Below are 11,976 nucleotides of genomic sequence, written 5' to 3'. Positions count from 1 at the left end.
CTCTCTCTTGTCTCTCTCTCTCTCGGTCATGTCTCTCCTCTCTGCTCTCTGTTCTCTCTCTTCTCTGTCTCTTCTTCTCTGGTCTTCCTCTCCAGGTGATTATTGTGAGGTGAACGTGTGCACTAATGGTGGAACCTGTGTGACTGGAGCAGGAGCTCCGTTCATCTGTATCTGCCTCGATGGCTTCTCTGGAGAAACCTGCAATGAGACTGAGGCTGGTAAACGACACCTCTGATGTGACTTTCAGATAAAACATAGACAGCCGTTTAAAGAACTGTTCATTACTGCTCGACCTCCGTTAAACTTGGCTCTCACCTCCTTCCTCTTTTGTGTGGTTCTCCTCATCCAAAGGGCCCTGCAACCCCAACCCATGCAAGAATGATGCCATCTGCGAGGTGACCGGTCAGTCCCGCAGAGGGGATGTCTTCAGCGAGTACGTCTGCAAGTGCCAACCAGGCTTCGAGGGAGTCCACTGCCAGAACAGTAAGTCTGTTCTCCCTCTTCAAGTAGCTTTATCGGGATTATATCAATAACTATTCAAAACTGTCAGTATTTCCTGTAGAGTTTGTTGTAAATGTGATGTTGGGGCTAATAATTAATAATAATAATAATAACAATAACAGTAATAATAATAATAAATAATAATAAACATTTACATCACGTTCCATGCAAAGTTATATTTTTGTTTTGGCCAGAAGGGAAGTTTTCAGTGTATTTACATCTTGATAGGCCATTTTCCAGGTCTGTAGGTGCCACTGTATATGACTCTGAGTGAGTATAGCAGATGCAACATGTTAAGCTCTCCGGGTATCTTAGGTGCCGTCTTATACCAACAAAGCATCGCTTTTTATTCATTTTTACTAAAAGTGTAACTCTGATTGTCTGTTTGTTGAAGTGTTGTAACACAGTTATTAATCACAATCATTAGTCTTGATCATTTCTGAAAAACATACATTACATTTTTTTATTAATCTAATAGCTACAGTACATCTTAACCACTTTCAGCTATAGCAGCACAAAATAAAAAGTCTTAAAAACTGAAGGTGTTACTGATCGTATCCTTCTTTTACCAGCTGTAGATATACATTCACATATAGCTAATTGGCAAGTCTAATGAGGTCTCTGTTTATGTGTCTAACCTGACACACTTAACATGCAGACAGCCTCTGTGAGTGCTGGCCACTAGACAGACATCTGTCGTCCTTATGGGAACTTCATTCACGCGTCACTCAGACCAGGTTGGTTCAAGCAGGGTCAGCCTCAGACAGGGAAGCAGCGGTGGGAACATGTGCTGCGCTCGTCCAACTGCCTCCAGCCCTGCACACAGACACAGATGGCAACTGTTTGGGCGAGAAGGCGGCAGAATAACAGTGGCCAAGTGTCCACAAAGCAGTAATTTAGCAGGAATCAAGTGGGACTTTTAAGAAAAGCCCATTTGTATTTTGTGTTTGATCATGTATACCCTTTTATCCTAGGTGTCCAAGGGGCAGATTTAATTTCACAAAAAGGTAAAAGTTGAAATGCGAGTCGAGGAGAGAAAGATGTCTTGTGTGTTTGTTTTGCGCTGTGGTCTCTTTTCCTTCTTCGATCCAGGTGCTCTCTGTTCTCTTGGCTGCATGCGGAGGCTGAGGAATTCAGCAACACACACGAACGCACAAAACATTGCACGTACATACACACACACTAACAGACTAGGAACCGCTGGGTTCAGCACTATCTCTGCTTGTTTCTGAGTCAAGACTGGCAGCAAAACTGGCAGTGAGATAATGTTAGCATTAGTTACACAGCCTTTTTATCAGTTCACCCACCCTGACAGGAATATGTCCTTTCATACTAAAAGATTTGTTGTTCAACTCCCTCATGCCTCAAACCACAGTGAAACTACACAAGTTACCATCTATTTTAATCTAGATTTCCCCAGCCCATGTTTATGCTCCAAACAGCTCATTTAACTTTAAAAAACAGAGCCAAGTGTTTGCTGTGTTTTCTTTGCCCCACATATTACAGCTCATCAGAATCCATACATTCACAAGTACCTTGGCAGGTACTTTTAGTTTAGCTGCCAGATTCAGAGCCTCTGCGGAGAAAGCATTTACACTAATTAGATGATGCCTCGAGGATAACGATGAGGGGAATATATTTGACCATGTTGGTTTATGAAACCCTCTCTGAGGACTTCCACATCAGGGAAGTACCCATCCATTCACAGCTACTGATGACTGTGTTGTGACATTTCAAGTGCTCTCTAATTTGTGTGTGTGTGTGTGTGTGTGTTTCAGGGCCCATGCAGGAGACAGTGAGGGATTTCTGGAGGATGGTCTGGCAGGAAAACTCGGCCTCCATTGTCATGGTTACCAATTTGGTGGAGGTGGGCAGGGTGAGTTCATCATCCAAGAGATTACAAAAATTGTGTGTATGTGTGTTTGATAAAGAGGTCTAATACCTGTAGAGGTAAGAGATAACATAATTTATTAACGTATTTTGAAGAATCTTAATGACATTTACAATCCAATCACGGCCAATCAGGTGAATCGAAAATAGAATTATGCCAGATATAACATAGCATTGCAATCAAGCAGAAAATGTAGTTTATTAAATTCTACTTCCATAAACTTATACAGGGTCAGACACATGGAAGAGTATTATGGAAAGAGCAAAACATTGAGCTGCTATACAAGTTCTTATGTCTAAATATTAAACCTGGTTATTGGTAATCTGTGTATACATGCAACAGGCCAGTAATCAGGGTTTTTCCCCCAATCCCTGCCTCTTCACGCATCGTGGCTCACTTTTAAAACTGTATTAGTAATAGATCATGCTGTGTCGGTCCTATGTACTTGTAAAAAGCTGATTAGAAACCCAGTTTCCAGTATACATAGACAAGAAATGGCGGTTCTCTTGGAGAAATCTGGCGGGGAATTCTCTAATCACCTACACCTTATGGAAAACAAGTTTGCGTTTTACACTATGTTTAAGAAGTCAGCTTGCTGGAGAAAGCCACTGGAAAAAACAGCACTGACTGTTGGTCGGGAGGTGATACAAACTTTAGTTTAATGAGACATTTTGTACTCCCACTTATCCAATACAACCTAATTCCTGGGGTCATTCTACTGCATGCTCTGCTTTGCTACTGAACATAAATAGAACCTAGGTAGAACCTAAGCAAGAAGGCACTGCAACATAAATGGAACAAAAGTCTGGTGATTCCACACATCTGTATCAATATGTTTTGTCCAGTTACATGAGAATCCAGTAATTTCAAATCAAAATCTTTCAAATGTCAAATAATAGTATTCATCTATTATATAATTCATGGTCATCATCTTGACCTCGGCTTCATCCCACTCTGTTAATGCTCATTACGTGATAATGACCGGCATGTAATACAGATTTAACTTTACAGTTTGAATGTAACTCGTCTTTTCCAGGTGAAGTGTGTGCGTTACTGGCCGGATGAGACGGAGGTTTATGGAGACATCAAGGTGACCCTGATAGAAACTGAACCCCTCGCTGAATACGTCATAAGGACATTCACCGTCCAAAAGGTAAACAACATCAATAACAAATACACTGAATTTTGAATGCATTATTTGATAATATAGGGATCCTTAACTTAGCATGCCACAAGGATCCCGACAAATAAAAAAAGAGCAAATAAATAAATATATGTGAGAAACATGGCATTCACAAAATCTCAATTCTATAAACAGTTTGAATTGGGATTATAAATATTTTCTTTTTCTGAAACCACAAAATGATGCCGCTGTTGATACAGTATCTTTGTGACAGTGATTACACAGGATTTATATGATGTAATCATTATATTGTGACTCATATTTACAGAATATTTCCCACAAGAACATAGATGGGATTTGAACACTCTCATGCTCTCTAGCTGCTCAGTTACACTCATTGTTTCATGTCACTTATCGCTTTTCATTTTTCAAACCCAAAACCTGGATTACCATTACAACCAATGAGTGAATGGGGATTTGAGGCAAGCAAGCAGTGTTACTTGTTTGTTTCTCGCTGTTTAAGAGGAGGCTTGAAAAGAGTAATTGGGGCCCTTGTAATCAGGCAGGAGGGATTTGAAAGGAGAAAATACAAGTGCAAGTGGAACAATGTACCATCATTGTTGTGATGCTGTTCTCCAAGGCTCTGCACAGTGAATGAAAAAACAGTAGAAATACACTTCACAGTAAGCAAGAAAGGCTCTGGTCCAAATCCTTCATTTTCCAAACAAGTTTGTTTACATGTCTCTTTTCTCTATTGCTTTTTCTTTCTATGTTGAATCCATTGTTTCTCTGTTATTTTCCCCAACTTAAATGTAGATTTATTTTCATGACTGTTGGCAGAGCAGTATGAAAAATACTGCTACAATCAAATAAACAGTCAGCAGTCTTACTCCCAAGTCGTCAAGTATTGCGGCTTGGTCAGTGGCCCTCTGCTTCGTAATATGATGCCAACGGCATACATGTACACGGACATGTTGCATGAGTGGTTCTTTATCATTGTGATAAACAGTTACTTATTATTAAAATTAGGTACAAAATGTAATGCAAATTTATTATGAAACTTCTGTAATAAATAAAATCTTACTCTGTTCTGCCATTTTCTCCCGTTCCAGTTTCTATACCTCTCTTTCTCTCTCTCTCTCTCTCTCTCTCTCACATTTTCCTCCATTCTGTATTTCCTTCCCCCTTCACTCCTGCGAAAGCAGCTTATGAAGATGAGTCTTCAAGTCCACGCTGTCAGCTCGTTTAGCAAGCCATTAATCCATACCACCTCTGCGTGTGCGTATGTGTGTGTAAAAGTACACTTAAATTCAAAGGAAAGCTGATTTTCAAATGCCTGTCATTTTGCAGAATGCATTAATACGTACAGATACACACTACAAACTACACACACGGACTCATTAAAGCAAAATTCTCAATTTTTAAACTACAGTAGGTTCTGTGATTCTGTGAGTGTGAAGAACAAAAAGAAAGCAAGATAGAGGGGAAGAGAGAGAGAGAGAGTATATACAAGTTCTGCACCACAGTTAAATAGCTTTAATTGCAGTGAATAATGGGAACAGGATCTTAATGAAAAGGTTTGTTAATGGCACGTCCAAGGAGATTAAACAAGCACTGTGGAAGAGAAGGTGACAGAAAGAGAAAATCTGTCTAAATGTGTGTGCAAGGAAGTGAGAGAGAAGGAGATGCAGGATGAAAAGAGGCAGGATGAAAAAAAACAGCAGATCACAAAAGACATTCAGACATTTTAGAATCAGTCAAACAAAGTGGTTGTGGGTGAGAGCTTTAGTATGCGTGTGTAAGCCTGTGTAGTGTTTCTGCACACCAGTCTAAAAGGCATTAATTTCAAAGTGTTCATTATATCTGTGAAATTAGAAATTTACATTCGGAGTATGTGGATGGCTGTGTAACGTCTGACCTAAAACTGAAGTGAACCAAAAACCACCTCACATAGCACAGTTTACCAATTTTGAACCATACAATCCACATGAACAAAAATTATTGAAGTAATATCCACTCACACTACATCCAGGGTTTTAGTAAAAAGAGCCTTAAATCCTGTGATTATCCTGATTGATCTCATCCAGATCTGGTTTTCCTGTCTGGGCCTTATTTGGTGTTGCTTCTGGTTCACCTGCTTTCAGACTGAAAGAACAACTGGCAGCTTTGGAAGTCTTCCATGTAGCGAGTTAAAGATAATTTCTGTAGAATCTGTAGAATGTATCTCAGTATTCTTAGAACCCAAAAATAAATTGCAACTGGACTTAGTTTAACCCAATGGACCACATCCAAAACAGCAGAAAAGTAATTTGTTCTATGGCACTCAAATCTGGAGAAACCAAACAATTGCAAGCCACAGAGGACACCAGACAGAATCGGAAAGGACTCAACAACGTACACAAATCTACAGGCAAACAAACAGCTTTGAGGACCAGACCATACACATATTAGACAGATGGGACTGATGGTTTGAGAGATGTGCAAAATAGGTTTTTTATGTCAATCTGAAGAAACCTTCCCAGAAGTGGGTTGAAACACCAGTTATTGACAATGCTCAAAACCCTCACCACAGTGTTCAGATGAGGATATGATTGAGAACAGGTGCTTCCCACAAAATCTTTGAATTTTCTCCAGAAATTGTACCACTTAGATGATTGATCTAAACCTTCACAGAAAATGGTTGGTTGTACAAGTCTTTACAGACAGTGGGCATCAAGACAGGTTTTAGGTGTCTGGTTGAGTAGAAGGTGTTTAGGACGAGTGAGACAATTAAATACAAACGAGGAGAGTCCAGTTTGAGTAATACAATGCAGTGCTCTTATTAAAATGAATAGGGAGGCAGTGCTTCTCAAACGGCGTCCAGCAATCAAACCGCATTTTCCCCAGAAAGTCCTTCTACTACATAGTCTGGGTAAAATGAACTCTGTAGAGCAACACACAAAAGCTGAGTGTGAATATTAAAGTTTTAGTTTCCACATAAAGGTCACAAATCCCAGATAATCATTCAATATATGCGTCCTCCTGGATCTTCACATGCTACAGCACACTGTTCAAGAATGCTGAAGCAAAAATGTATATATACATAAAATGTTTGTTCTGTGTCCACAACACAAAATGATTCTACTAATGTCAGGGTGGACTGTTAGAGAGCCTATACAGCACATCTACGAGGCCACAGGTTCAGCTAAAAGAGAAGCTGTACTTTTTGTTAGAGTAACCTTGAGGAAGATGCTGAAACCCTCACTTGTTCAGTTATGACACATTGCAGAAACTTATGTGAATAACAACAATAAAAGCACAGTGCAACTCTTGAATGATTGCTCATGTGAAAAGCAACCTCTCTGAAAGGTAGTCAGCGGTATTTATACCTTGTCACTAATGCAAAATGCAAATTAGAAAAGAAGTCTTAAATTTAAAGAAATGTGTAAAACGTTGCAGAGATCATTTTCTGGCATTGCAGAAAAGAGCTGCTTTAAAGTGCTTATACGGCCATCAGCTTTTCCCAACATGTCAAGCACCGTAATGTTGTTGTTTTCGTTTGGCTTTTTACCAACCAGTCATGGACTTGAGGCCCTGGTTGTGTTGGGTCGCCGTCTATCGATTTAGAGAAGTAATTTCAACATCACAAGAGAGCAAATCAATGGGAAGTCGAGTTATCAAATCACCTCGTGGTTTTCTGGGTTTTATTTTTCTCCCCTGTGCTTCCACGCCTCCCTCACTCTCTTTTTATGTCTGTTTCTCTCCTCTTTCTTTTCTTCACCTTCCTCTTTTTTTCTTTCTCAATTATGTCTCTTCATCTTTCCCTATACCACCACTTTCCCTCTCTTTCAGTTTATTTCTCATTCCTTTAGCCACTTAATTCAGTGACCTCTGCTCCTTCCCAGTCACTGTCTGTTTCTCGATTCTCCCCCTGTCTTCTTCCTTCTTATGTTTCCCTGCTTCTCAGGTTATCACAAGGCACTAAAAGCAAACAATTCACTACAACCTTGTCTATCCACCAGAGCCAGAATGGGAGCTGCAATAACAACAGTTCCTTCCCAGTTCTATTCTTAGAGAGTAAACTGAACTGAAAAGGACATGGCTCTCTCCATTTAAGCCCCGTTTAGTTTGGAATAGTATAATGGAATCGATTGGTTTGAATTATTAAAGCAGAAGCATGTAGTGTTGTGGAGAAAGATTGAACCGCTGGAAGCTGAAAAAGGGTCATACATATCTTATACTGCATTCCAGAGCTGTCAAAAAAAAAGGGAAATTTGTACATCCCGTAAAGAGATGCAGGTCAGAATTCAGAGTAGAAAACTAGAAGCAAGACCTTTCAGCCCTGCTGATGTGCAGTTATCTGACATCAACAAGGTGGGGTATGCTGTCAAAGTTATACAGAGTTATGCTGTATGACAGGTCTAAAATTGTCAGAATACACTAAGGTTTTTGGGGTGTCCTAGATGTTTAGTTTTAAGTTGTGTGATGGTCTTGATTCAAATGCAGCCTGACACCTTTGCTGGAAAACGGTGGAAAATTCTTATTTATGTATTAGCTCTGTAATTAAGGATACATTTCATTATTTAGTCATAGTCAAATAAGAGAAAAACTGAAAGTTTCACCTTGTTGATGATGTCCAATCTCCATTACTTTCTTTTTTCCTCCCTTCACCTTTATGAAGGCAGCAAAGCAAGCTGCAATGGTTCCATTTGTAGCAATATGATATATTGTAAATAAAGATGGAGTTGCACAGGGATGCTAATCAGTGGCTTTTTACCAATGCAATGACAATGCATCCGTAGCTCTGCTGTTTGAATGCATTATTTCACTGTACTTTAGCAACATGTAGCCTATTATATTATTATTATTATAGTAATACATTTCATTTCATACTTGTGCTAATTAATATCAGTAAACATCATGGATTTAGCGTAACATTTTTCATGAGGAACAATGTCTATTTTGTGCAATGCCCATGACCAATGTAATCCCTAGCTCATAAAAGGAAAGGAATTTGTGACTTCCAACTATGCAGTGCAGCATTTGTACTGAAGCAAAACAGAAGTCTGTCTTTATCATCTCAGTATGAAATGCTGCCACCAGAGTAGTAGTAGTAGTCTGTGTCCCAGGGAGATGATCTAATGTAAGACTTAACTGCTATCTATGAAGCATCAGAATGTTATCTTTGGTGTCTTATTAATATCCCCATTGTTAGCTAGGAAAGTATTTACGAGCCCTTTAAAAGTTCATTAAAATGTCAAGATGCTATCTCGTGGACAGCCACAATGGATGCTTGTTGCCATCTCATTTTGCTACATCCTCCACTGGTATGTAACAAGATGTCTCTTTCTGTGACAATAAGTGGTGTGGAGTCAGGGCTGTTCCAACTACAGATTTTTCTTGCCAACTACTAGCTAGTGGCAGCAGCAAGTACAGTTAGCACATGCAGCAGTGCACCAATAAGAGACTATATGAAAAAAGAAAAGTCAACAATTCCTTGATATTTTCGCACAGCTCCCGAATGGAGTTTAACGTTATTTTGTTTCTCTGCAACTATCTTACTGATAAAAAGTGGCAACTATCTTACTGATAAAAAGTGGCTCGACGAAGACTCTTCTCGTCAACTAGCTGATAACTTTAAGCACTTGTGATATCTTAAAATTCATACATAAACGAGGGAAAATGACTGCGAGATACCCAAAATCTCTGAGTAAATTAGGCAGCTTAACTGAACCATGCCGTTTCCTCCTGTAAGTCTTTCCCAAAAGGGCCATCATGAGATTTGTGAAATCAATTAATCTTTTTTGTGGAGCCAAAATGGCCATCAGTTTCTTCAAATCTCCCCTGTAAATTAAGCAAATGAGCCACGATAAGTCTTCCTGTCTCTCATTCCCATAAGTGGCCCAAAGTGCCATCTTGACATCCACGAGATCAATTTATTTTCCATCTAAAGCCAAAGAGGCCACATAGCCCCTAGGTTCCTGAAATCCTCGCTGTAAATTAGGCTGCTGAACCATGATATGTCTTCTTGTCACTCTTTCCCAAAAGGGCCATGATAAAATTTGTGAGATCCATGCATTTGTCATCATCAAGAGACAAAATGGCAAATAATCGTTTTCAGCGATTGCCATTGTAAAATATGCAACTCAGGTGTAAAATCTCTCCTTTGTGTGTTTTTCAGAAGGGTCATCATGAGATCCGCGAACTGCGTCAGTTTCATTTCACCAGCTGGCCTGACCATGGCGTTCCCTGTTACGCCACCGGACTGCTTGGTTTCATACGACAGGTCAAGTTCCTCAACCCGCCTGATGCAGGGCCCATAGTGGCACACTGCAGGTAAGAACACAGACACACACTTGAAGTATACACAGGTTTTGTACAGAAGATAAACTTAATTCCCTGATGCTGTTGGTCAGTGGCTGCACAGACCAGACAAGGACGAACAAGTACAGCCAGTCACTCAGTAGTACAGCTCCTGGCTCTTTGGCTGACCTGGCAGAGAGCAAAGGGTTTTGCAGGGCCAGTGTAACACAGAGCACAGAGAGTGTCCTTTTTGTTTTTGTATGGAAAGAAATGGGCCACTTTGAATATATTACATATTTTGATGATCATTTCAAAGCATGTTTATTATACAGAGGAACCCACAAGCAGAACACAAACTTGGTTGGTTATGATTACCAAAGACAGGCTTTACTGAGAAACAGTTGATGAAATGGTGACGTGAAGCTCCTGCAGGCAGTGGTGGGGAGATTATGGCTGAGATCCAGGCAGAGTGGAACTGAAGGTGGAGGCAGTGTGGCTGATAGGAAGGAGCAGGCAGGTAGCTGAGGTGAAGGTGATGATCCTGAGGCACGGGAAAAAGTTCTCTAACTGGCCACGAATGTTACTACCAGGCTTGTAGAGACAACGATCTGACAAAGAGTGGATGGAGAACCAGGGTTTATATACTGCAGGACTGATGAGTTGATTACTGGCAGGTTTGGGCAGTCAGACAGGTGAGCAGGTAATCAGGGAGAGTGGGAGGAGTCCAAACACACACACAGGGAAACCAGGGAGGAGAAAACTCTAGCAACTACCGACTATAATAATAAAGAGAAACTTTCTCAAAATGAGACACTTTCTCATTATTTTGACTTAGTATCTCATTATTTTGACTTAGTATCTCTATATAATGAGAAGCCTTAATTAGAACAGGCCTGTATGTTGTTTCCTCATATGCTCCAAAGCAACAGAAGCAAGTGAAGTTGTTTGGCAGACAAAATGGATACTGTCATTAAAGCGATTTTGGCGGTTTTAGAGGAATCACATAATATCAAACTAAGTCTTCCTTAATCTAGAGAGAAAACTACAGAAGAATCCGCTCTGGCAGAGACGAAAAAAGAATACTGACAATTTTGAGACTTTGCAAAGTCTCGAAATGACTAAGTACCATAATCTAACTGGACTTTATGTGGACATCCATTATTTTCACAGTGTCTATAAAATAACTTGCGATAATATGAGGGTCATTGTTAGTTTTGTCTGCTTCCAGCCATCTATGCAACCACTGATACCTAGGGCATAAATCTTTAATTTTTCATACCCATCTACATGCCATACATAGCTTTCTCTCTAGGGTCCGGAGACTTGGTTTGATATTATATGATTCCTCCAAAACCGCTAAAATCTCATGATTTGTGAATCCACGTCTAAAGTAGTCTTCAATGACAGTATCCATTTGGTCTGCCAAACTTTGTCTTATTCACTTGCTTTTGTTGCTTTGAAACATATGAGGAAACAACACACAGGCCTAGTCAAAGTCGAATATTAAGAAAGTATCTCATTATTTTGAGAAACTAAGTCAAAATATTAAGAAAGTATCTCATTATGATGAGTTAAAGAATCCTTTTTTTTCCCTGTCACATTGGCGGAAATGGGCTTCATACATACTAGACCCTGCAAAGTTGTGAATTTGAGCTTCCATTAATAAGAGGAAGAATGTGCTATTTGGTCTTTCAAAAGTTATGTAGTCTTACTTTAACCCCTTTCTATAGTTGTAGTTCTGGGCTTTTCCCCCTGATTTTACATACCTCTATTTAAAGCTGCAGTTGGTAACATTTATGAAAGTAACTTTTTGTCATTAGTTGCTGAAACTTTCACTATATCCTGACAGTAGTACATGAGATGTGTGTGAAAAAATCTGGTTCCTCTGGCCTTTCCCAGTCCTCCTAATGGCATTAGCAAGAATCCACCGGGCCTGAACAAAAACAACCAATCAAATGTAGGATGTGTAGGATTTAGTGGCATCTAGCAGTGTAGTTGTAGTTTGCAACTTTATGTGGGCCAGCAAAGCATTTTTATCCCTTACCCCATGTCCCACATATTGAGGCGTGCCCAAATTGTACTGGCAAATCACTGCAGGACAGTTACTTTTCTAAAAATCTGTTTTCATGATGGACAAAAAAACTTTAAATCAACATGGTTCAGCTTCAGTTTGAATAGT

At 39.7% G+C, this 11,976-nt stretch overlaps 1 protein-coding gene and 1 long non-coding RNA gene across 2 annotated transcripts in view; both read left to right on the top strand.

The window, feature by feature from the left end:
- Positions 1-11,976, top strand: part of ptprt (protein tyrosine phosphatase receptor type T) — a 307,757-nt gene that overhangs the window by 274,657 nt on the left and 21,124 nt on the right. Inside the window, exons 26-28 of the mRNA XM_035662487.1 lie at positions 2,280-2,377; positions 3,429-3,545; positions 9,676-9,830. Coding sequence (XP_035518380.1) covers positions 2,280-2,377; positions 3,429-3,545; positions 9,676-9,830 — 370 coding nt within the window. The remainder of the gene's footprint in view (positions 1-2,279; positions 2,378-3,428; positions 3,546-9,675; positions 9,831-11,976) is intronic.
- On the top strand, positions 80-2,268 carry LOC118328644. The gene is made up of 3 exons (XR_004796743.1): positions 80-218; positions 352-483; positions 1,476-2,268. It is a non-coding gene; the product is annotated as an uncharacterized LOC118328644 (long non-coding RNA).

Source organism: Morone saxatilis, unplaced genomic scaffold, assembly GCF_004916995.1.
Source record: "Morone saxatilis isolate NCDOM2014 unplaced genomic scaffold, NCSU_SB_2.0 Contig18, whole genome shotgun sequence".
In the NCBI taxonomy this organism is placed as follows: Eukaryota; Metazoa; Chordata; class Actinopteri; family Moronidae; genus Morone; species Morone saxatilis.
Note: the sequence above shows the minus strand (reverse complement) of the source record. Positions and strands in the feature narration are given on the sequence as shown.